This window comes from Balaenoptera borealis (genome assembly GCF_965194805.1).
Source record: "Balaenoptera borealis genome assembly, chromosome: 2".
NCBI lineage: Eukaryota > Metazoa > Chordata > Mammalia > Artiodactyla > Balaenopteridae > Balaenoptera > Balaenoptera borealis.
Window position 1 is genome coordinate 53,502,855 of NC_138867.1, and position 24,353 is coordinate 53,527,207.

General features: G+C 37.7%; 1 protein-coding gene across 12 annotated transcripts in view; it reads right to left on the reverse strand.

The window, feature by feature from the left end:
- Positions 1-24,353, reverse strand: part of ADAMTS6 (ADAM metallopeptidase with thrombospondin type 1 motif 6) — a 274,672-nt gene that overhangs the window by 13,800 nt on the left and 236,519 nt on the right. For 9 of the 12 annotated variants that reach the window (XM_082383163.1, XM_082383162.1, XM_082383167.1 and 6 more), the window contains 3 exons: positions 19,436-19,640; positions 10,559-10,735; positions 7,911-8,067 (listed from right to left, as the gene is read on the reverse strand). In XM_082383163.1, coding sequence (XP_082239289.1) covers positions 7,911-8,067; positions 10,559-10,735; positions 19,436-19,640 — 539 coding nt within the window. Of the gene's footprint in view, positions 1-7,910; positions 8,068-10,558; positions 10,736-19,390; positions 19,641-24,353 lie in introns of those variants that run through there. The other 3 variants (XR_014242107.1, XR_014242108.1, XM_082383168.1) reach the window with 2 other exon arrangements.

A 24,353-nucleotide genomic window follows, 5' to 3' on the forward strand; every position in this document is an offset into this window, starting at 1 on the left:
AAATTATATTGGTGCATTCAGCCCATGTGTCACTTTTTTAGTTAGCTAGAGAGGAATGACCTGATAAGCCCTTGGATTGACTCACTGACATTTTGCTGATGTACGTAGTTGTGAGGCCTTAATTATAAAACTTACCATTGACTAGTCTGTCTGTCTCATCCCCAAAGCCCATTTAAAATATTAAATAGCCTCTTCACTCCTACCCTTCAGCCAATACACAATACAGGTTACATTTGTGATAAAACCATTCTGGAAAAGTTGTGCATAAATTAAATCACATTTTCCCATTGAAATCAAAGCAATAACAGACATGTTTTGATTGAATTTCTGAATGATCCTCAGTTGGTATTGATTTCTAGCTAATATCTAAAATATCTAAAAATTGGTTTCTCTCTACCCAAGTAATACATAATCTGCACATAAACAATTATACTAGGAGAGCTCTTGAAAGGAATCCTTTAGTTTAGGTAGAATTTTTTGTAATAATATAATCACTTTGTAATTGATCTATTTTGAAGGTTTGATCTTTACTATCATGTTTTCTCCACACAGATACACTTGTATCTACTGCTTTTTAAGTAGCAGAATCTGAGCCAGCAGGGTCAAAGATTTTAAGATGAAGGAGCCCAATTTTCTCTTCTACTATCTTCATGTACCAGTTAAGTACTCTCTAGGGAGGAGAATGACAAGATACTCTTTCTACCTTTTTTCTTTGGAGTCTATCAGAAGGGTGAGAGGTCCTTACTGTGCGGTTTCTAGGAAATAGTTTGTGGACCTAACTAGCCTCTCCTTTTTTTAAATCTCCTCTCATCTCCCTGCCTGAAAATAAAGTTTCACTTTATCCAAGGCTAGAGATTTCTGGTGGGAATGACAATTTATGGACTATTCCTAAATTTTCTCAGAGAGACTTAGGGATGTATCAAGGGCTGAAAGCCAGCTCGTAGGCCCTACGATGTGAACTAGACCCATGATTTAGAATCTTAAGCAACTTGCCAGGTATGCTGGAGTGGGTCTCACTGGTAATCTGGGTTCTGGTAGAGTTGAATGATAAAATTAGACAACCTGTTTCATAGGCAACACATGAATCTACTTATCATTGAAGTGCCGGTGAGTTTTTCCCCAGGTGCTTTACATTAATATTTCAAAACTCTGACCTAAAAGACATGATTTCAAAATACTCACACTGAACATAGGCTTATGAATTTAGAATGCAATTGGATTGGGATTCATTGTGACTTTGATGGCTTGACTTAATCCCCGGAGTATAAGAGCAACTGTATTTATTTCTGTAAATAAACTGTATCCATTTCAGAAAATGTTGCCAAGCCTGCCTAAATCATATCAATGGAGGAGTTGGGATACACAGGGACATAGCCTTCCATGACCAAGTTGGACCATTCAGCATCCTTCTTTGGAGAATGCATGTTCTCTGTGCCTGTAAGTTCTTTCTGAAATTCAGAGGGAGAGCACAGTAAGCAGAGAGTTATGACTCTCACCTAAGGGTCTATCCTTTGGATTACAAAAGTACAACCAGCTGTACCTCTGTCAAACTGCCCATGGAGACGCAGAGCCTGGTGAGAAGTGAGATGGTGGCAAAGGCTGTGCATGTGCATGTGTGGTGCAGGAGTTGGGGGCGGGGGATGTGAACTCAGCAGACTTTTCCTGATGAAACTGTACCTGAGTCCTTGATATTTTACATATTCAGTCTGGAAAAGGATGAAATAACATGTTTTGCTTGGGAACCTGACAGTATTCACTGCAGTGGGAACAGTCCACTGACTTTTTACCCTTGAAGCAAGGTGATATCAACTATGGAACTTTATTCTGATTCCATCCTACCATGGACTAAGCCATTTCTTTCTCTCTTTGCTTTCTTGGTTTCTTCTTACCCAGTCTTATTCTCTGGATGCCACCCACAGTCAACTTGAGGTGCTTTGATCCCAATACAAATCCAGGGTTCCCTCCAAACCAGACAGCTGGGAATGAAACCCTGAATGCTAAGGTGGATTATGACCATTTTAAAAAATGGCAACAAAAACGTCTGGTCTTCCTCACCTCCTTGAAATCAAAGTTCAAATGACCTTCACCATTCATTCCTTTCACTGATTTTAATACATCAGCAGCCACCTTAAAACCCATATTCAGTAGCTGTTTTGTTCCATGGCTCTCAGGAGATTTCTGGAGCTACTTAGGCTCTCTCAAAATCATGTACTTGAGGGAGACTGAGACCTGCCAAAGCCACCGTTAGACAACCTGGTCTGGTAAACCAATGTATACTAACCACACCTTTCCTGCTCATCTTTCCACACCATGAATCATTATTTGGCAGCAATAAATACTGGATGACAGAATGCCTTGTGCTATTGAGAAGCTGAAAAGACTCACCATATAAACTACAAGGGAACCTGAAACTGAATAAAGATGAATAAAATGGCATTTGGGATAGAAATTCAGGTGAGCTTGAGTACGTTAGTCTCAGCTGCCAGATGTACTTTAAAAAATTACTGAGTAGTATTTCAAATGCAGTGATACCCAGTGTGTCTATAATTCACTCTTAGCAGCAATGTAGTGTTACCCTCATCAGTGGCAGTCTGTTAAGATCAAGCCTATAATGCCTTCACTCTTAGCCGAAGGCTTTCAGGAATAAAAAGCTAAAGTAGATGTTAAACATGGCAAATTATATCTTCCTTCTTCCTCCTCCTAGTTCCCTCTCAATATTTACTTTTAATTTCTTGATGCTCCACTTCTGATTTTCTTTCTCTTACTATCCTTTGCTGCCTTAACCTTCCATTTATTCAATCTCTCTCTATTGTTTATTTTTATTTTTTAAAATGTTATTCAAATTCCACTGTTTTATTATGGCTTTCGGGGACTAATGTGCTTGATTTCCATATAGATGCCTAAATTCCTCACCATGATTAATAGTATCCAGTTCCCTAAATCTGAAACTTGGGAGTCATACTGAACATTTCCACATCATATTCTCATCCCTATGTCCAATTGTTCATCAGGATCTTTTTATTCTCCTTTCCATTTTATTCTTTTTTTCCAATTCATTACCCTCTTTTTGATCCTTGCTATATCTGCCTGAGTTCAAGCCTTCATCATCTCTAGCCTGGACTCTTAGAGCAACTTTTTAACTCTTCTCCCACACAAGGCTATCTTCCCTCTGCCCCTTTATACACCGGCCAGCCTAAGTATGTCACTCCCCAATTTCCTTCACTTGTTCCCAGAACTGGTGGATAGAGTCCTAACTTCCTTCCACTGCATCCAGGACCCTCCAAACCAAGTCCCTGTCTCTTTCTTTGTAGCCTCATCTCTACTACCTGTTCATCTGCCACCCTCTGCCACCATACTGAACTATGTTTGACTCCACAGCCCCATGACTGCACACAATCACCTTCTGCCAGCAATGCCCAGCATTTCAACATCTTCTCGGCCAACTGTTTCACACCTTCCAGTGCCCTGCTCAAGCTTTCCTTCTCCATGATGCTTCTGCTGAATAACCCCTTCCTCTGTGTACTCATGGTAGTTTCTTTCTACCCCTATTACAGTACTGCCCATATTGTGAAAATTATTTGTTTGCATGTTGCCACCCCTCCTAAACTGTGCTTCCTTTGAGGACAGGAACCTTTCCTACTCTCAGTGGCTGGCACATGGTAGGTAGGTTTGCTAATTAAATGACTTTACGGTTGGATGACTGGAGAGAACATTTTTTAAACACCATCACCTTGCCGAACGGACAGATAGATATCTATGTGACAAATCAAGTTCAGTAAAATGTTAACGGTAAAATCTAGATGGCAGGTGTTCACTGTAAAATTCTCTCAACTTTGCTGTTTGTTTGAAACTTTTTATTATTTTAATAATAAGATATCAGGAGAGGAACCATCTCCTAAACTTCAGTAGTTGAAACAATACTCAAGATTCTATCAGTGGCCCGTGTTACCCATAAAGACCCCACTGAAAGACTGTAGTTTAGATCCCAAGAGAGCTCTGTTAGTCCTACCCTGTCTTGCTTGGAGTAGAGGTGAACTAGTTTCTCAATAGCCTCCTTTCCAAGAGTCAAGGGAACCTGATTCTGGTAGAAAAAAAGGGGTCCTCTTCTACGTCCTGCATTAACCAGAACCTGCTCCTTCCCCCACAATTGGACTTTCCTCCCAAGTTCCCCTTTGTAAGAGGCACTTCCTCTCTCCCTGATCTGATTTCCAGAAGCTCTATCAGGTCACTCTCACATTACTTTCATGCAAGAGCCTCTTCTCTTTTAAAATCCATGTTATCTGCCCATTTCATATCTCTGTGGATGACAAGTTATGACTTCAATCCACTGTTACGTCCTTTTTCTCAGGGTACACACTGGGTTTTTCCAACTACAGATTACAACTGGCTCATGGACCACTTAGTCTATGAAGCTTGCCTTGATCCAAAATGTTAAAGTCATCAGTCATTCCTACGAGCACTCTTAGCACTTGTGTAAACCGCTCCATATAACACATTCTACCTTGCTTTTTTAAAAAAAGAAGTATCTTCCCCGTAAGACTACGAACTTATAAGTGTTTTGAATTTTCCATAATAAATGGCAGAGGCTGGCCACAGCAAGCATTCAATAAGTAGCTTCTGAATGAAATGAACAGATGGTTTCAGGTATTTAAATATATTCAATATATACTATTGGGAAGCTAAAGAGAACACAAAACAAGTTACAACAGATATACTGTTTCCACTTTAATTCTAATTTTATAAAAGAGAGTGACCGTGTCTTAAATGAGTCAACAGCTTTAGGGAATAACAATTCGAAGATTAGTCATACTTTGCAGGATTAATAATTTCCTAAAAGTTTCCTCCTTTACTGAGAAGGATAAAAATATTGTCCTAACTGCTTACTTCAGATTAATATTAATAAAAGGTGATTTGGCCAGACAGAAATGACTATGAGGTATTTCTCCAAATAATCCAAGAAATATCAGATTAACACCTATCCATTTTAAGAGAATTTCTTTAAGGCAGAAATAAGTGCAGTTGCAAATGATATTCTGCCCACTATAAAAAGAGCACTACATTTTCAGCTGCAAAGCTTATGTATGATAATTACCCACTATAGAGAAGTGTTTGGAGAAATTATTAAAATGGCCTAAAATGTAGTTATGAACATAACTTCAACATATATTATTGTGGGCATGTCAAAAAGCCAGTTCTGGTACTTCCCTGGTGGCGCAGTGGTTAAGAATTCGCCTGCCAATGCAGGGGACACGGGTTCGATTCCTGGTCCGGGAGGATCCCACATTCCGCGGAGCAACTAAGCCCGTGTGCCACAACTACTGAGCCTGCGCTCTAGAGCCCACGAGCCACAACTACTGAGCCCACGTGCCACAGCGACTAAGCCCGCGTACCACAACTACTGAAACCTGCACGCCCTAGAGCCCACGTGCCGCAACTACTGAGCCCATGCCCCGCAACTACTGAAGCCTGCGCACTCAAGGGCCCGCGTGCTGCAACTACTGAAGCCTGCGTGCCTAGAGCCCATGCTCTGCAACAAGAGAAGCCAACATAACGAGAAGCCCATGTACTGCAACAAAGAGTAGCCCCCACTCGCCACAACTAGAGAAAGCCCGTGCTCAGCAACAAAGACCCAACGCAGTCAAAAATAATTAATTAATTAAAAAAAAAAAACCCAGTCTTTCAACAACGATTAAGACTTAAACTTTTTCTTTTTAATTTAATTATTTTATTTTAATTTTGGCTGCGTTGGGTCTTCGTTGCTGCGCGCGGGCTTTCTCTAGTTGTGGCGAGCAGGGGCTACTCTTCGTTGCAGTGTGCGGGCTTCTCGTTGCGGTGGCTTCTCTTGTTGCGGAGCATGGCCTCCAGGCACGTGGGCTTCAGTAGCTGTGGCTCACGGGCTCCAGAGCGCAGGCTCGGTAGTTGTGGCGCACGGGCATAGTTGCTCCGCGGCATGTGGGATCTTCCCGGACCAGGGCTTGAACCCGTGTCCCCTGCGTTGGCAGGCAGATTCTTAACCACTGCGCCACCAAGGAAGCCCCAAGACTTAATCTTTTGACAGTCATGCCAGAAGTGTCTGTACTTCATAATCACAAGCTCTGTTTTCATGTTAAAATTCCTGATTTTAAAGAGTGAATTACAAATAGCATATAAACGTAGTTGAAAATGACATGCCCTAGGGCTCTTCCAAATCTAGGTTCAAATCCTGACTCTACTACTTCCTACTCTTGTAATGTGGGTAAGCCATTATCTCTCTCTGCGCCTTAGTTTCCTCATCAGTAATACCAACTCTCAAAAGGTTGTTATCACGATTATACAACACACACAGATATTTATGTATATGAGATATATAAAATGGATAATAAATATAAAGGGCCTAACATAATACCCAACATAGTTTAATATGATAGTTATATCCTCTCTTCCACCTTAATCTTTTATCTTCCAACTCTGAAAAACAGACTCCCAAACCCACATGACTGAATGCCAATAATTTACAATACATAAAGACTTGTTTGCTACAAATCTTAGAGAAAAGATATTTTTAAAATTTAGATCATTTAAAGAAAATAGTTTTGCTATGAAAAGTACTTCTGTTTGTCATAGATTTTGAGCCCTTCTCAAGAGAAGGAAAGCTAGATTTCCAGAACATCCGTTACCAAAGGGAAAAAAAGGAAATGGCACTAGAGCCAGAGATTTTGCAAATTAAAATTCTGATTTTGAATTAATATAGGGTAAGGCTTTACTTCTTTGAAAGAGTAAGTTACACAGTAAGTATACTGTGTTGAGGCTCAGATATAAGAACCAGGTCACTTGCAAAGATCCAAGTTTTCTGCATCTTGTCATGCAAGATGATTGCTCTTCCTAAAATGAAATTCCTTATGGAAACATTGAAAAATAGGATTAAAAAAAAATCCCTCAAACTGGATAGATCTGATCAAAAGAAACAATTTCTTTTTAATAGAATAATGACCATATCATTTTCATTTGAAAAGTAGTCACAAATTATAGTCAGCATAGCTCTTTTTGTTTTATTTGTTTTTTAAGCAGAGTCCGATGGCTGGGTTTCTTACATAATTAAAATTCATGGCTTCAGATGTTTGTATATTTGATCATGCTTCCATTTTCATGTGAGAAGGCAGTCTGAACTTCCTGACTATGCCGTATTTGTCTCTATACTCCCCCTAGTTTCTGTTATTATGCCTTGCACATAGTAGCATTCAGGAAATTTCAATGAATGCTTAACTGAATAAACAAAGTACCTTTATTTAAATAAGATATAAGAAAATTCAGGATTTGAATGGGCATCTGCTGTTAATAAAGGGATTTCCCCATATATAACAAAGAGAAATTTCAGAGTCTGAAGACTTTTGTCCTCCTATATAAACAGCTATATATAAAAACATTCTTCTATTTTTCTTCAAGGAGAAAATTAGCATTTGTAACATAAGTAGTTTCAAACATATGCTTTCATTATATGTATCACAAGCATGAATTTTAATCTTTACAACAGCAGAGGTCCGTTGTTGTAGCCAAAAAGAAATAGACGTTTTCAGTTTTAAGCTTGGTTCATTAGAAATCATCTCTATCTTTCTAGCACAAGTCAAACATAGAATGCTGAGTTGGACAGAACCTTAGAGATTATCCACTCCACTCCCTCATTGCATAGGTAAGTAAACTTAGCTCCAGAAAAGTTGACTTAATAAGGTCATGCAGTTAATGGAAGAGTCTGGAAGAAAACTTAGGTTTCCTGATTACATATCCAGTATATATGTAGCTTTCACAAATGCTCTATGCAGACACACTACAACAGTGGTTTTATGGGGCTCTTCGAACTCTGGGAATCAGTATAGGTGAATCACTAGAGACCAGAGGCCCCTTACCTTCTATACTGGAGGTACTGGGAAACTTACCTTCAGTACTGGAAATGGGGGTACTGTCACATTTGCTTTCACACTGCTGCATAGATGGAGGTCGAACAGTTTCTGGACAGTCACTCGATGCCTGTCCAGTGTAGGAAAGACATTGCACAGTCCTCATTTGCTGTCCAAGTCCACACTGAGCAGAACACTAAACCAAAAGACAGGGAGAAACAAAATACTGATCTCAACAATTTTCAGGAGGTAAAAAAATACTATGTCATTTCAAATACCATAGATATTAGCTTTTAAAGCCCATATGTAGTTCACCTTGGAGAGATATATGATTAGGTCGTTCTATTACAGAACTGGTTTGGAAACTCAAGGATCATGTTATTGCCCTAGAAAATGGAAGCAACTTAGTTTCCAGAGACAACAGATGGAGATTTCTTGGGCTATTATTTCAACAGTTCCAAGCAGTGCTGGTGAACTTAAATAAGAGTATAATGAGAAAATATTTGTGATGAAGTAGAATAATCAGAGTTTCTAGGGCTGGGACATCACTATTGCTGCCTATTTATATATTATAGATTTGTGGGAAGACAACCTGATAGTCTAATGGAGTGCTCTTAATCTGATCAAAATATTAGTTCAGTATAACAGCAGTGACTGCTGTGGGGCCTGGTGATGGGGCCAGTTTGAAAATTAAAAAAAAAGAGCATAAATAAGTACCTTGAGTTTTGTGAGGTATTTTCAGTCACACAAATCTGAGACAAATGTGAGAAGAGGTCTGGTGTTAGCCAATTAGCATGTCTCTCTCTCCTTTTTCATCTATTTGGGGATTCGGTTACTTTAGAATTGAAGTTACCCTCTGAGGGGCTTAGTTTCAGCTGGGACTGATCAGCTGTTCAGGCTGAAGAATAAAGCTGTGGTCTATTCTTTGGGCCTGCCGCCCAGAATACCAGAAAGCCTGTGAGATTTGGGATCAAAGGGATGAGGAGCTAATTGTGTGGAAGACAGGTGATGGTGATGTTTACAAGGTAAACAAACCGAGGCCCTGTTGGATTTATTTGCAAAAACTCTCAAAGCACTTACAGGACTTGCAAGGATATTCACAGATACTTTTAAGTTTCTAAATACAGAATGAAAAATAAATGCACCATAAAGATGTAGTAAAGCATCTTTGAAAATGTATTTTCACTGGTTAATCTCAATTTTAGGAAACTGAATTGAAAATATAGAGGAGAAGAAAAGGACTTGACAACATTTAAAAGGACAATCTCAAACTGACAACTGTAAATTTGGTGAAATTATCAACACGCAAAAACTTTCAAATGCCCTTTATATAACAGTGAATTGCAACAAAGAATATATAAGAAAGGAAATTCCTAGCCGGTTTAAATAAAAATCATAAGAGCATGTCTGTACTGATTCTTTAATAGCATCATATCAATTATAAATTGTGAAACTGTCACACTTCTACAGAGAAACACTTATTGCATTCAATGCTTACTTAAGCTTATGATGTATATTCCACTTGAGCACTTTGTAAATCAAACTAAATACTGTTATACAAAAGCAAATTATTAATTATTTGTTGGACAATGCAAATGTTAATTATTTTATGATCATACTTCTTTTGTTTCCCCACAGGGCTGAGCACAGAGCAAGTATATTTATTTGCCTTAATGGAGACTGAAAATCTTTGCCCGCTCCCCAAAGCGTCTGTAGATACTGCTGCACTCTAGCAATATTGAATTTTGGCCATAATTTTGGTAACTACTTCTATGAAATGCCATTATTAATAAGTAATGGCAGGCCCAGAGCACAAACAAAATCATGCTGGTGTAGTTATATGCCACTATGATTTATTTGGGTCTCAGATATTAGAAAATGACCAGCTCAAGGTTAATTATAAAGCCACAGAAAAAGGGCATTGATTCATTAGAAATTTACTTTATGGAGCATTATTTTTTAACATAACCCAATAAATTTCCTTTTTGACATTCAAAAGAACAATACTTAATTTTCCTTCTATCCAAATATATCGATTTGCTTTTAAAGGATTTAAGGTGACCTTCAGCAAGATAACACAATTTAAAACTGAGAAAGAAGAAAGAAAAAATAGGAATTGGAACATAAAATAGAAATGAGTCCAATCAATATAAAAATACACACTAAAAGCCCTATATACCCGTTTCCCAAATTCATAGTGTCCATCAGCTAAATCCATTGAAGAATAAGTATTAATAACATTTCAAAGATTGTCAATCATATTATCAAGCTAATTAAAACCTCCACATCTTTTCTGTGAGGTTAAGAGAAGTCATTTTGCAAGTGGGAAAATTAAGACAATGGTGTTGTTAACTGATTTGGTCTTGAATTAGTTGAGGGAGTTGGCACTAGAATCCAAAGTTTTGGTAGCTTGTTCAAATCTCTGGCCATTAGACTATTTCTCTTTAAGTTAAAATGTTAGAATCCAAGGAGCAGGTGAAAGTGGGAAGTGTGCAGGTGTGGGAGGAACATGGCTCAGTGTGTCTCTGTGTGACTGCTGCTGCCTATGCACTGTCTCACACTCACATCTCATACCTGGATCTCTATGTGTTGTTACTCATCTCTTGAGCCCCTACAATGACCCCATCAGGAACCTCAAGTCTCTCAAGGTGCTGCTTCAGCAGGAGCCCACAGTCCAACTGCCCTACCTGGCCCCAGTCTCCGGTCACCCAGCGAGGAGGAGGACAGCGGCCCAAACTGCAGCGGATGCGGACAGGCGGTTTGCTCTCCTCGGAACATTGTGCTGCTGGGAATGTTTTAGAAAGGTCACTGCTCTTGCACAGAACAATCCGATGCTTGAATCCTGGACCACATTTGGGAGTGCACTGTAAATAAAACAAATACTAATGAATAATGATAGTCTAAAGATAGAGAAAAATTTGAGGAAAGTCTTTCTCCAAGTAAATGGCTGTTTGGGTAAACAACATACACACATACTAAATTCTAGGCAAAGTCTTACAGATATGAAAATTCCTTAAGTTTTTAAATAGAAGAACTTTTATCTTTTTCCCTAAGGTCTTTAAGAGCTAAAACCAAAGTTTGCTTTTCTTGGCAGTATACTTTCTTCTTTTATTGTGTGTAGGCTTATTCTGTGATTCCTCCCTATTCTTAGCCATATTCAGTTGTGATAAGATTCTGCTAATTTTTGGAATGTGGAATCCTTGGTTTCTTACTTGCTAGGTGTAGCCTTCTGAAAAGAATTCTTATGTTACTAGTGGACCATCAGAAGTTGTCTTTGTGAAGCAAGCTAAGGTTTGATTTAGATGTGTACAGTTGTCCCTCAGTATCCGCAGGGGACTGGTTTCGGGACCTTGGAGGCCACCAGAATCCATGGATGCTCAAGTCCCTTGTATAAAATGACACAGTATTTGCATATAACCTACACATACCCTCCTGTATACGTTAGATCATCTTTAGATTACTTATAATACCTAATACAATGTAAATGCTATGTAAATAGGTGCCAGTGTACGGCAAATTCAAGTTTTACTTTTTGGAACTTCCCGGAACTTTTCTCCCAAACATTTTCAATCTTTGGTTGGTTTGAATCCATGGATGTGGAACCCAGAGATCTAGAGGGCCAACTGTATTCTTAGAGTGTGCTAGCTAAGGATACATGATCACAGGTAAAGGTTTACTGTACAGAAAATCTCTGGACATTTGCTTGTCCATCAGTTAAACATAATGAATTTGGCTGTTCTTTAGTTGGACCAGTCTGCTCTTCATACTGAGGAAAAGATCCTTCTTCCTATGTCATGAAGTCTATTACTTACCTCTTTTCCAGGTTAATTGGAGTGCTCTGTTCTAGACCCACCTATTCAACGTGGTGCCTGACTGAAGTCCTCCAGCTTTCTCCCCTGCACATCTGAGCCCTTCCTTATAATCTGTACTTCTTCTCAGTGAAGTGAGAACCTTACCCACAATATTTTGAAGCCCTGCTTCTATACCTTTCATTCAAAAGCCATTTCCAAATTTCCTACAGGAACTACACTAGACCGGGGGGAGGGGAGACATAAGAATGAATAAGTCAGTCTGTACCTCAAGGAGCTCACAGTTTTAATGTAGGAGATAGATATGTGAACACAAGGTTAAGTAACATAAAGGAGGATGTAAGAATATATAAATTCTTGTGCCCCTAATCATCAATTTATTTTATAATTATGTATTCATAAGTCTTCTCATTCCTACCAGACTATAAGCTCCTTAAAATTACTTCATTTCTGCTTCATTTTCGTACACAACCTCACCCTCATCCTCAGGATCCAGCAGAGGGTTTTGAGAAAGCACTCTATAAATATATACCCTCCTTTATTTGGGAAGATGACGGTTTTAGGTAAATCAACATGTACTAGTTGTGGGATGGGAATGTCTTCATGAACAATGTACACACCCCTGAGTGGCTCTGTCAGGGGTAATCCTTGAACCTGGTTCATGTCATAGAAAGAAAGAAAAATATTAAAATTCTTTCAGGTGTAAATCAAGGATCTCATGAACACTCTTCATCACAATGAATGTGGTAACAGAGTGCATTTCCTCCAACTTAGAAAACATTACATTAAGATGCATTTTGAAGGAGAATAACATCCAGTTCTTTCCAATATGGTTCCCAAAAAGGTTTTAGTTAGGGATTTAGAAATCAAGAGAGAAATTCCCGATTCCTGTTATTATTTTTCACAGCCAAATCAACATCCTTATTTCTAGCTGCTGCCTCACTCTACCCATATAACTCAGTCACTAGGTTCTATTAATCTAAGTCATAAATCTCTCTCACATCTGTTGATTTCTCTTTGTCTCCGCTGCCACTAACCTTACTACAGACAAACATCATTTCCTACATGTAACATTGCAATGGCTTTCTAACGGGTCTCCTGTTTCTTGCTCTTGCCTCACTCCAATCCACTCTCTAAAGCACACATCCAGTTATATTCTGCTCTGATTTAAAAAAAAAATCCTTCAGTGGTCTTCAAGATAAAACTTCAAACTCTTTAAATATGCTTACTATACACTGATAGGAAGGCTCTGCTTACCTCTTCAGATTCACCTCTCCCTACTAAACAAGGTACAGTATTCCTAGTGCCAGCCCAGCGCCGGGCACAAAGCTAATGCTGCTGCTGCTACTACTATGACTACTGCTGCTATTAATAATGATAATATTGATAGCAGCTGCCAATTAATAAACACTCTAGATAGCAAGTGCTGTGCTAAGCGTTGTAATTCACACAGTCTTCACAAAAATCCTGTGAGATGACAATTATTATTCTGTTTTTAAAATGAAGAAACAACCTAGAGTAAGTGATTGGTACAAAGTCGTGCAGTGTTTAAATGACAGACCTAACGTTACCACCTACTGAGTGCATGTTAGACACTACACCACGTACTTTGCACATATTATCTCATTTAGTTCTCAAAACAACCCTGTCACTTTATATATCAAGAAACCAAGACACGCAACCCTATCTTGCAATCATGCATTCTGTAGAATGAATAAAGCCCTGATTCGAGTCTCTTGAGCTTGTCCCACTTGTGTCTGGTCCTCTTGACTTCTCACCAAGTCTCTTCCACCGTCCACCAGTGTTAGAAGACACAGCCTTAGAGGATTTCTGTCACTCTCTTAATGCTTAATATTATTATTGATAATGATAACACCACTACCTTATATTCCATTAGAGCTTCACAGTTCACAAAATACTTTCCATACATTATTCTCATATAAGTTTTTGAGTCTTGTTACAGGAAAGCTTAAGCAACTTAATCGAGGTTAGGCAGACAGCAAGTGGTAGAGCTGGAACTAAATCCTAAGCCTTCTGATCTACACTTTAGCTCCTAGCATTGGCAGAAACAAAGTCTTGAGAATACATAAGAAGTATTAATTATTATAAAAATAAATGAGATAAAGTACAAGAGGATGGAAGGGTATTTCAGACTTTAGAGACAGAGGCAGAAACACCTAGGATGTACAGGGAATTCAGTTTAGTATTTAGTATTCAGTTTTGGTATTTTGAGGCTACGATTAATTTTCTATATTGGGAAAATTTACTGAAAAAGGCACTTGTGCCATTCCCCTTCCCTCTTCGCATTTTTAAAAGCATATGTATGTATATTAAAGCCTGGGACAAAAAAATGTCTGTCTGTGTATAACTGAGTCACTTTGCTATACAGCAGAGATTGGCACAGCATTGTTAACCAACTCCACTTCAATACAAAAATTAATTAAAGCCTAGGATATAGGTCTCTCGCTTATTCTAATATCCTTTTCCAGTAGCAAGAAGATTCTGCTATTATTTGAAGACAGCAGTAACATCTAGCGGTCTTTCCTAAGAGCCTATGCCAAAGTCCTGCTTACAGTTCTGGGAGGCAGACAATGCAAAGACAGACAATTCATTCATCTGTGTCTGAGAAGTCCCCAGGGAATCAAAGACAAAAAAACAAATAAGATTGACGATAATAGGGAGAAAAATAAAAAGAGAAAGCAACATTGAAATTTATTAAGTGTCAAGCAGCATTCTAAGTCCTTTGCATGTCACAATCTACCTAATCTTCATGGAAACCTCACGAAGTGCTGTTTTCACACCAATTTTACTAGTGGGAAACTGAAGTACTGAGAAGTACAGATAAATTCAGATGGCAGCTCTGAAAAAGATAATGCTCTGAAAGATAAATGTACAAAGACACAAACCCTCTGTGGGACAATGTGAAGTTATACGCAAAGCTTAACATATGACATCTTCTATTGAGGCAAGAAATAATTAAGAAAATTATAGCCCAAGCTCCACTAAATAAGTCACAGATATTCTATCCTATAGCACTGGAAGTAGAGATAATCAACTGGATTCTCAAAATAGTGAATGACTGAAAACTACATTCGGATTCAATGAATATACCAGCCCTGAGCCCTGCAGATCTAGCCACAAATATTACATGTCTATAGCCGGAATCTCAACTCTGGTCTCTGCAAATATTGCACTTCTAGAGGGTGACTGTAAAATTAAATGTTTAAAAATTGCTTGTAAAAAATAGTAAAGGCACAGGGATGCCACTTAGACCAACTTCGTTTTAAGTAGAACTCTATCCTGCAAATTCTTCTGACCTTATGTCAGAGGTGTTCAAGCAGAGACATCCCTCAGCTTGTTCTTATTTTTGCTTCTTCCCTCTGCTTTATTTAGCTTACATTTCATCTTTGCCTCTCTAGCCTTCTGATAAATAAATATGTTTATCTACCTGACAGTCTCAGTTTTATTTAACTACCTAAAAAAATACGAAATCCTAGAAAAGCAAGATGTAACCACAATTATGTATATGATTAATAGGCATTAAATTAATCATAAATGATTCAGAGCATGTTTCAGAGATAATCATTAGTCTATACCCATGTAAAGGGTATTATTTTTTGCATACTTTTTGAGTATGCAGTAAAATTCATTAGAAATAATTAGAAATTGAATATTTAGTAATAAAACGTCTTTTTTTAGACTAAAGTCTAGTTATAAATATCAAAATCCATTCAATTCCTTCTCGTAATAAACCATTAGGTAGCTGGGTGGAAGATAATTCAGTGGAAAATGATTCTTTAGTAAAATTACTTCTCTCACCATTTGTCCTCATTGCAGATAAATATCTTTTTTTCTTCTTTTATTCATATAATCAGAATCTTACAATTATTTAAAATCTGACCAGACCATTTGTTTTTTGTTCTCATCTCAGTGGGATACAGGAGGTGATTTTTATGAGAGATACATTTATACTTCAGTTCAACATTCTATGATTAAGAAGCAAAAACATATTTTGCAGAAAAAACATTTGAAACCACACCAGGGAAAATAATTTGGCTCTCACTTGTAAAGGATAGAAACATTAACATTTGGGGGTTAGACTGAATTCTCTCTGGAGAGGTGGGCTTAATTTACTTAGTTGTGGCGTCAGAGTAGAACCTAGGAGTAAACAAGGTGACAGCACAAGTATCTACTAAAACAAAGAACAGTGCCTCCGTAGGAAGACTCCCCCCACCCCATCCTTCTTAAGTAATGCTACCTAAATGTACATCCCATCAAGTCAATTGAGTATGATGCCAGTCATCTATTTGTCCAAGAATAAGTACAAAAAACAGAACTTTTTCAATGGGTACTCTGTGGGAGTCAAAAGAAACCATTCCTATACATCAAAAGAATGGCTAAGGATTGCTGGAGCCCATTCACAGTACAGAGCAACACTTTAAGAGTCACATGCCAAGAGAGGGCAAAAACAGACAGCCATTTAAGTCCAACATAGCATGGGAGATCCCAGGAGTGAGGCTAAATTGTAGGAAATGGGAAAGCCATGGCTTCATTAGTTTCACAAAAGACTGCAGAAGAGCCATTTTCCACCAAGGTAATTTTGCTTAAATTTTTTTTTTTTTTTTTTTTTGCCATAAGCACTGGGTGGGTTTCACTGATGGGGAAAATGAAAACGGTTCTTGGCTTTGCAACAATGGAAATTTTACATTAGAGCGGCCGGCAAAGAAAAGAAAAAGGTCAGAGGGTACATTCCTCTTACTGCAACATGTTTTCACCAGTTGAACCTCACTCTTGTGATTAGCAGAGCTCAGACAGCTGATATTTGGAATTGGGAAGGGGGCAGAAAGAGGAGGGAAGTTTTCATGGGCGTGTGAAAAAGATATTGTGTGAAATATCTTTGCAAAAGTTAAGTGAAAGAGGTTGAACACTGCCTGCTCTTCTGCTGGGACCTCCTCTTTTCATTAGTGGGAGATGTTACATTCCTCTGAGAAGAACAGGTTCCTTGTTCTCACTTTGTTCTCCATGGCTACTCAGACATTTTTTTTCACTTAATGCTATTTACTTTTACTTATTTTTAACTTATCTAGAGAAGAGGTAGGTTTTATGGTAAAGGGAAATGGAAGCATGAGAGTGCACCCTCTCCTTTGGAAAATAAACAGGAGAGACTGAATGGGGACAAAAATCATCTCTTTCCTCCTGAACAAAGGATGAAGATAATGGTATAGATGATGTTCAGCTAGGATCTTTGAGACGGCAATGGCAGGATTTCCTGACTCATGCTTACCCCAGAATAGTTTTCCTGTGTTGTCTGTGGGGAGACAACAGGCACTATTTTTTGGTTTTTTTGGAAGTGATAGTCCCAACATGTGTACTCTATGCCCCCAGCTCCACTTCTCTCCCCTAAGCTTTGACTCAGCTATCTTAAAGAAGATAGCAGAAATGTGATTAAAAGTCCCCTTAACTTAAACATATTTCTCCAGGCAGCTTCCAGGAGTACCTAACAGCCTCGCAAAGCCATTTGAGCAAGCAACTTCTAAGACTGGGTAGATGAGAAGCAAAATGCTAAAAGTAGGGTAACTACAACCTGTATGAAGTTGAGTTAGGAAGAAAATCTTAAAATGGTATTTGGAATGGAAACATACAGTAATATACATAATCTATTCCTTAAGGTGATTATATTTGGTGTTTTATGTTAAAAATATAATGATACAGAAAAATGTAGGTCCAGAGACCAATGTGAAGTGAGTCTGCACATGAGAAGATTTTGGCCTTTTAGTGATCAGCAGAAGTTTTTTCTAGTTTCTGTTTTTGAACTTGTTGAGTTTTCTCCACTTTTTGTAGAAAGATGATATGGTATAAAGTTCTGTATTCAAGCCTTCTTGTTACCTATCACTACTTTATTCAATTTTATCTTCCATTTATTCTTTAAAACAAATCCTTTTCTCCCACTCTACTTTCACCACATGATCTTTGTGTTTCTGTTCAGTTGTTTCTCTTATCAGGAATACTTCTCCAGTTTCTTGTTCTCTTCCCTACTTCAAATCTTACACTCCTACAACATTCAGTTCAACCCCCATCAACTAAAAAGCCTTCTGAGCTTACTCCAGGCTATTCTGACCTTCTCAGCTCTGAATTTCTGTATCACTTATACATTTATACCTCACAATCCACCATTTTGTTAAACACTGTCTTATGTTATTCTCTAGCTGCTTCATGGATATTTCTTATTTTCCCAAGTTCATGAGATTCTTCTGAATTCTCCATAGCTCCTATCCCAGTGTGGTTAGAAAGCACCCAGTTATACTTACTGACTTGGCCTGAAACCCTAAAAATGTTGCAGCCAATTATCAGGTCTCCCATTAGGATTTTCCAATAACAACGTTGCCATTATTATCAAAGACTATTTATGAACTTCTATAAGGGTCTTGGGCACTGACTTGCAAGTAAAATAACTACTAACATGTGTACAATTCTGTAAAATGTCTCTTCTTTATCACTGGATTTTATCTTCCAAATGAATGTAGGAGTTAATCCACCCACTGTTAGGGAACAGAAGAGTTCATACTGTTTTCCATAACCACTGAATAATACCGAGAATATCTCTACATTTGATTGAAACACAAATAAAAGTCAGGTAGGCAGAATGTAATTACTGAAGCTGGACTATGGCCAGGAAACTTGGAAGAACACTCCCAACTTCTGCCAAAGATTCCACAGATAACCACAACCGGTCAGAATCTCCATTTCCATGTACCATCTTAAACACAGGTCTCTCTTTTAGCCCTGTGCCTCTAGCAAAATAAGGCCACTCAAGCAGTAAGATTCACAGGGAGAAAAGTTACATACAGAGGTTCCTAAAGAACAATGTTTAATTTTTTTTGTTGTTTATTTTTTGACAAACTTATGAGGTCTACAGGAAATACCTAAAGCAAGTACCACAATGTTTCCAGCAGGAAATGCATCCTGTTTTGCTAACTTAGAAAAATGACCTTTAGTTATATAGCCAGATACTCATTCTTTCTAACATTAACCAACACTACAGAAGGATTCAGTTCTTCTTTAGGAAATGTAGAGAATGGTACCGTGTGTATATGTATATGTCTCATGCAGGATGAAGAGTCAAGAATTAACTCTACCTCTTACCTCATTTTTCATAAGACCATTTTTCTGAGGCCTCGGGATTATATAAGACTTTTTATATATACATGTATGCCAGAAAAACATTATCTTAGTCAGATCTTCCTCAATGATCATATAAGTGGAGGTAATGATAAAATCTGAATTTGACTTTTTGATATGTTATAACCCTCAACTCCATGTTTCTTCCCCAGAAGCAATTAAAATATATATAGATATATAACATGTGATGATAAATTAAACTCATATGTAAGAGTTATATGGTTAGGCTGGAACATTACTTGGAAAAAAAGATATAATACATCACTAATTCTGAGCCTATAATGCTGTTCAAGAATAGCAACGAAGAAGAAAACCCACTTATAATATTCTCTCAAATTCACTTCAGGCTTGTTTTTTAATTAAATTGATGGCTAGTTTCTCATTGATTTTCCTTACTCCAAAAACCTTTACTTCCTGGCAAGCAGCAAAAAAAAATATAACATGGCCAAATTCAGAGTTATGCAGCCCATACTTGTTGAGTTCTAAGGTGCTCACATGCTCAGCTGTCCTTAATATTAAATGCTTTGGTATTGATAGCTAAGACATCTCAAAACATACAGCCTCAGATTTCCTTACTTCTGACCAGTCCAAAGCCACCCACTGCGGTGGACATGACTGGTTGTTGCAGGGCTCTTTTTCAATAGGCCGGTGTGTTAAACAACCACTGTAGTCCAGTGTCTCCTCCTCAGAAGGTCCAATCTTCCTGATGCAGAGCACTGCCCTTGTGCGCATCCCACCGTCACAAGTCTTGCTACATTCCAACCAGTCCCCAATGAACCACCTGCAACAAGAAGTGGAAGAAACACAGAAAAGCATTCCCTCAGTGCAGCCAGAGATTTCAGCAGAGTGAAGGCATTTTCTCAGTGGACTACCTCCTCTTCTCAGAAGAGCTAACATTTCAGTGTCAGCTGATGTGACAAATGACAAATGGAAGAACTGCTAAGGAAAAGATAACCCACTGTCGGCTGCCTTCTAGAGCACAGTGCATGGGCTTTGGAGCAGGCAGAACCCAGGTTCAAACAAGCAATGCATTATGTGTTTTTAAACTTCTTTTTGTCCTTTTTTATTAATTTCTAAAACGAGGATAACAATATCAATCGTGAGATTGTCCTGATGATTAAGCAAGGTAACATATGAAGCTCCAAGCCATGTGCTGGTAAATGGTAACAACTGGTTCCTCATCGGAGGGATGGAATCCTGATTTGTTGCATTTGCCAGTTTTTGTGGTATAAATACTTCACTATGGCTAATTTCAGCCTATCACCTTGACATACTGAACATGAACAAGAGAAGATATGCTAGTAATAAGGTCTCAGGAGCTTCTAACAGTGTCTAACACACAACAAACAAGAAACAGTAGCCATTTTTATTATTACATTGAGGCAGGTTCTCCCTCAATTGAGGACTTTGTGATAAAACCACACTACAGGAGCTAGGGATTCGTTTTCTGATTCCCAGAAATGGATGTCACGCTCTGCATAAGACAGACGTCTTTATTGTCCTTACAGGGGAAGAGATGGCCCAGGTATCCATCCAGAAGACTTGGGAGTCCTAAAAACTCTGCGGTAAGAGCAGAGCCCTGAGCCAGCTCTGTGAAAACATGGAGATCCTTTGCTTTGACCCCTTTACTCTTAAAAACAGCTTCTACACAGCTAATGTGGGAAGAAACAGAAGTGTCTTAATAAATGAACATATCTCATATTTGTAGGTATACCACTGCTAAAGTCATCAATGAACTTTCATATATACAATTTCAGGTGTGTGTGTGTGTGTAGTATTTCTGCAGGACTCACTCTTTTGGGCACATTAATTGGTCCAAGGGTATGAATCATGATCCCAATCAGAGCAAAAGGGACGCTTTCCTTTCTGGTCAGAAAGGTGTATAAAGATATAAGAGCTGATGATGGCCATGTCCCCTGTCAAGTGGTATTAGCTGATCTGAAAGAATGCAGAGGAGCTAGAGAGTCCTGCAGGTATTTGAGTGCTTGATTCCAGCCATTCCTGAAGCTAGGTCCACTCTTATGCTTCCCTCAGCTTTGTTATATAAACCAATAAATCCTCTTAAGCGCAGAAGCTAGCCAAAGTTGAAGTTGTGTTATTTCCAACCAGAGTCCTGACTGATATATTATTGTATTTAATGTAATGAATATATGCTGAATGCCTACTATGCTCAAAGCACTGTGCTTTGTTTTATAGAAGAAAGTAAGACCCAGTGTTAGGAAAACAGTTCTCCAAAATCATGAAAAGTGCAATGATGGAAGTAGGACTAGATCCCCCATCAATTGATATCCACTGGATTTCATTTATAACACTGCCAAATAATAGATCTAGATCACAAGCATGAGGTCAGAAGACATTTTCTTCCATCTGTGCTTATAAATCACACGTATATCCTAAATGGATATGCTCATGCTCTTAGTAGAAGAGTAACCAGAGGGAAGAGTATTAAAGTTTAAGAATAAATTTCACCTCTTTTCATGAACTTAGCTCATGTGTGCCAGTTTTGTATGTGGAAGATAATACCTTAGTGAAGTCAGAGTACTAGTATCCTAAATTTGAGCCTACACTCAGCCAAATAAGCCACAATGGCCTTTGTTTATTATTATTTTTATTATCTTTACTTACAGAGGGAAACCAGCATTTAGAAATATCATAATTAACCAGTTTCTCAAACTTAAAAATATATTTTGTCAAAAGTTTTAAAATTTTCAACATAAGACTTATTTATAGAATGACAATTTAATCCTGAATTTAAAAAATCTGATATTAACATTTTTTTTCTAAGTCATTTTCCGAGGAGATTTAAAGTGATTTTCATATTCTTTCCATTTTATTTTCCGCAGATGAACAGGATCCTAAGTTGTTAGTACCATTTTTGGTAAAGAGGAAAATGTGTATTCAGAATAATAACTTGCATGCCAGCCATAGTGAAACTCTGATTCAATTCGCAGCAGTGATTTCATCACCAAGATTAGGGGATAAAACAGCAATGTGTATAACTCAGCCACAAAAAGTTCAGTCATACCATCTCCAGCCATGATCTCATTAGGTCTCATAATGTAAGAGGGATGGAGGCCTTCAAATTAAACACAGGTGCCCAGAGTAACAGCAGTGATTCAGGAGGTGTTGCTGTTTTTTTTGCTGCATGAGGCCAGGGCCACCTCTGCCTTTTTATTCTTCGTCCTCTCTTTTATTGCCAACCATCTTTTAACCTAGATGTATCACTCTAGCATTTAACTCAGAATGTATGAAAGTAAAAATATTAACTACGCTTCCAATTTTCCTTCTGACTTTAACTCTGATTTCAGGTTTCACATTCAGTCCCTGTTGCGTCTTTATTGCTCACCAAATCATCCCTTCCCATGCCTCTCTAAAGGATTAAATCACCATCCAGTTATTTAAATAGTTTTGCAATTTTACCACTGCATCTATTAGTCCCAGTTTCACCACTCTCCTGTCCAGTGAAAGACAGACTGCTTCCTTCACCTTCATTCTCCATGTATTTGACCCTCTGATGACATTCTCCCTATTTCTCTTTTTTCATCCTCTAGTTTCAGTGGTAAAATATGAGCACGAAAATTCTCTCTGAGACTATCAATTGCTGAATTATTATAATCTGAATAATACTGGGGCTATTTCTTTCTGAGCTGAAGACCCAGTGATAAAATTGTCTTCATCCTCACCAGGGTGAAGAAGGTATACAGTTAGTGGGATTCATGTTTGAGTGTCTGAAATGAGTGGCTTGATGCAACCTGTGTGTAATCTGATCTACATTATCTGTACCTTAAGAGGACAAACAATAATATTGGGGGAAGAGAATGAGATGATGGGAGTTGACTTATATGATTTCTATGATTCTTCCCAGGTCTTACATTTTGGAGTTTTATAGAGGACTCTGATGATCTTTTTCTAAACTTAAAATAACAGATTATAGTTGTCCATGGGGTGAGGTGCAATGACTCAAAATAAAAAGATACTATTAAAGAAAACCTAGCCCCTGGGTAAAAATCTCTCTCCAGTCTGACCACCCTTTGGCCCTTTTGCTTATAACTCTTACTGTACTTAACATATTTTGCCTTGTACTATAGATATTTTTATATGTATTTGCCCAATTAGATTGTCCTTAGGAAAAGGAACCATTTCCTAAGGCACAGTGCCTTCCATATCTCAGTTGCTTAAAAAAATGTCTTTTAATTCTTGGTCACAGTATTATCACAATGTACTGTACTCCATTGTTTTTACCTTTCTGATTTTTGCAAATTTAAAAATCACAGTAACATACAGGAATTATATTCAGTATCCAAAGACTCTTCACATGAGGTCATATATACAAATATTCTTGCTATTAAAAGACAGCATGGTCAAAACTGAACTCTTGGCTTTTCTCTTTGGATTCCAACTCAACATTACTTCCTTTTCTTACAGTGGGGCACTAGCTTCCTATCAGTCATGCTCTTTAACATCAACTCCTCCCTTTTCCTTTTCCTAACTATTTCTGCCTATGTCATGAATCCTACCATCTTCATTCAATGCCTCTAGAATTCTTGTTTTTTTCCTATCCCTAGTCACCTCACCATCTTGACTACTATTCTTTTTCTCATGAAAGAGTTGCTGTTCTGACCACATTACTTTTTCCCAGCAAGGCTTCCTCTGGCCTTTCAAGGTCCTCCAAATAAACACTATTATTATTATTTCTTTACCAATGCCTCTTTTGTCTATTCTTCCTAGTCCCCTGTATTTTCTTTATGCAGAACAAGGATAAACCTTACTGCCCTCTATTTTTCCATAGTCTACTTATAAAGTCTCCAATATGACTAAAGGACATTTAAAATATTTCATTAGATAATTTCTGATTAAAAAAACCCATTTAGGATTTTAAATTAATGGTATTGGGAAAACAATAATATTTGAAAATAAATATAGATCCTTTCCTCAAAGCAGGCAAATATATTTCAGATAGAGTTTACCTTAAAAAAAAACTTTGAAAGTATAATCATAAAGTGGGTAAGGCCTTCATAACATTATACCAATGAAAGAAATAAAAGTTTGACAGTTTTCCTACATAGTATTTAAAAAATTTTATAAGTAAAAATAGATCATAACACCATAAGTAATATGGGAAATATATAACAAACTAGGAAAAAATATGTCTAAAATAGTTAATATTCTTAATACATTGAGTTCATACAAATCAATAACAAAATGATAAACACTTCAATAGAAAAATGGGTCAGGCCATGAAGAGGAAAAGCAAAAAAGAAGTAATACAAATGGCCACTGAACATAATTTTTAAGTGTTCAGCTTCACCAGCAATTCTAGCACAAAAAATAAAATAGCAATTAGATATCAAGCGTTTTTCTTCCCTATAAAATAGTTAAAGATTGTTTTTAAAATAATACCCGGTGTTGTTCAGTTCAGGAAAATGACAGTCATATACGTACTGTTGGTGGGAATATACATTCATACATTCCTTCTAGAGAGCAATTTGACAGT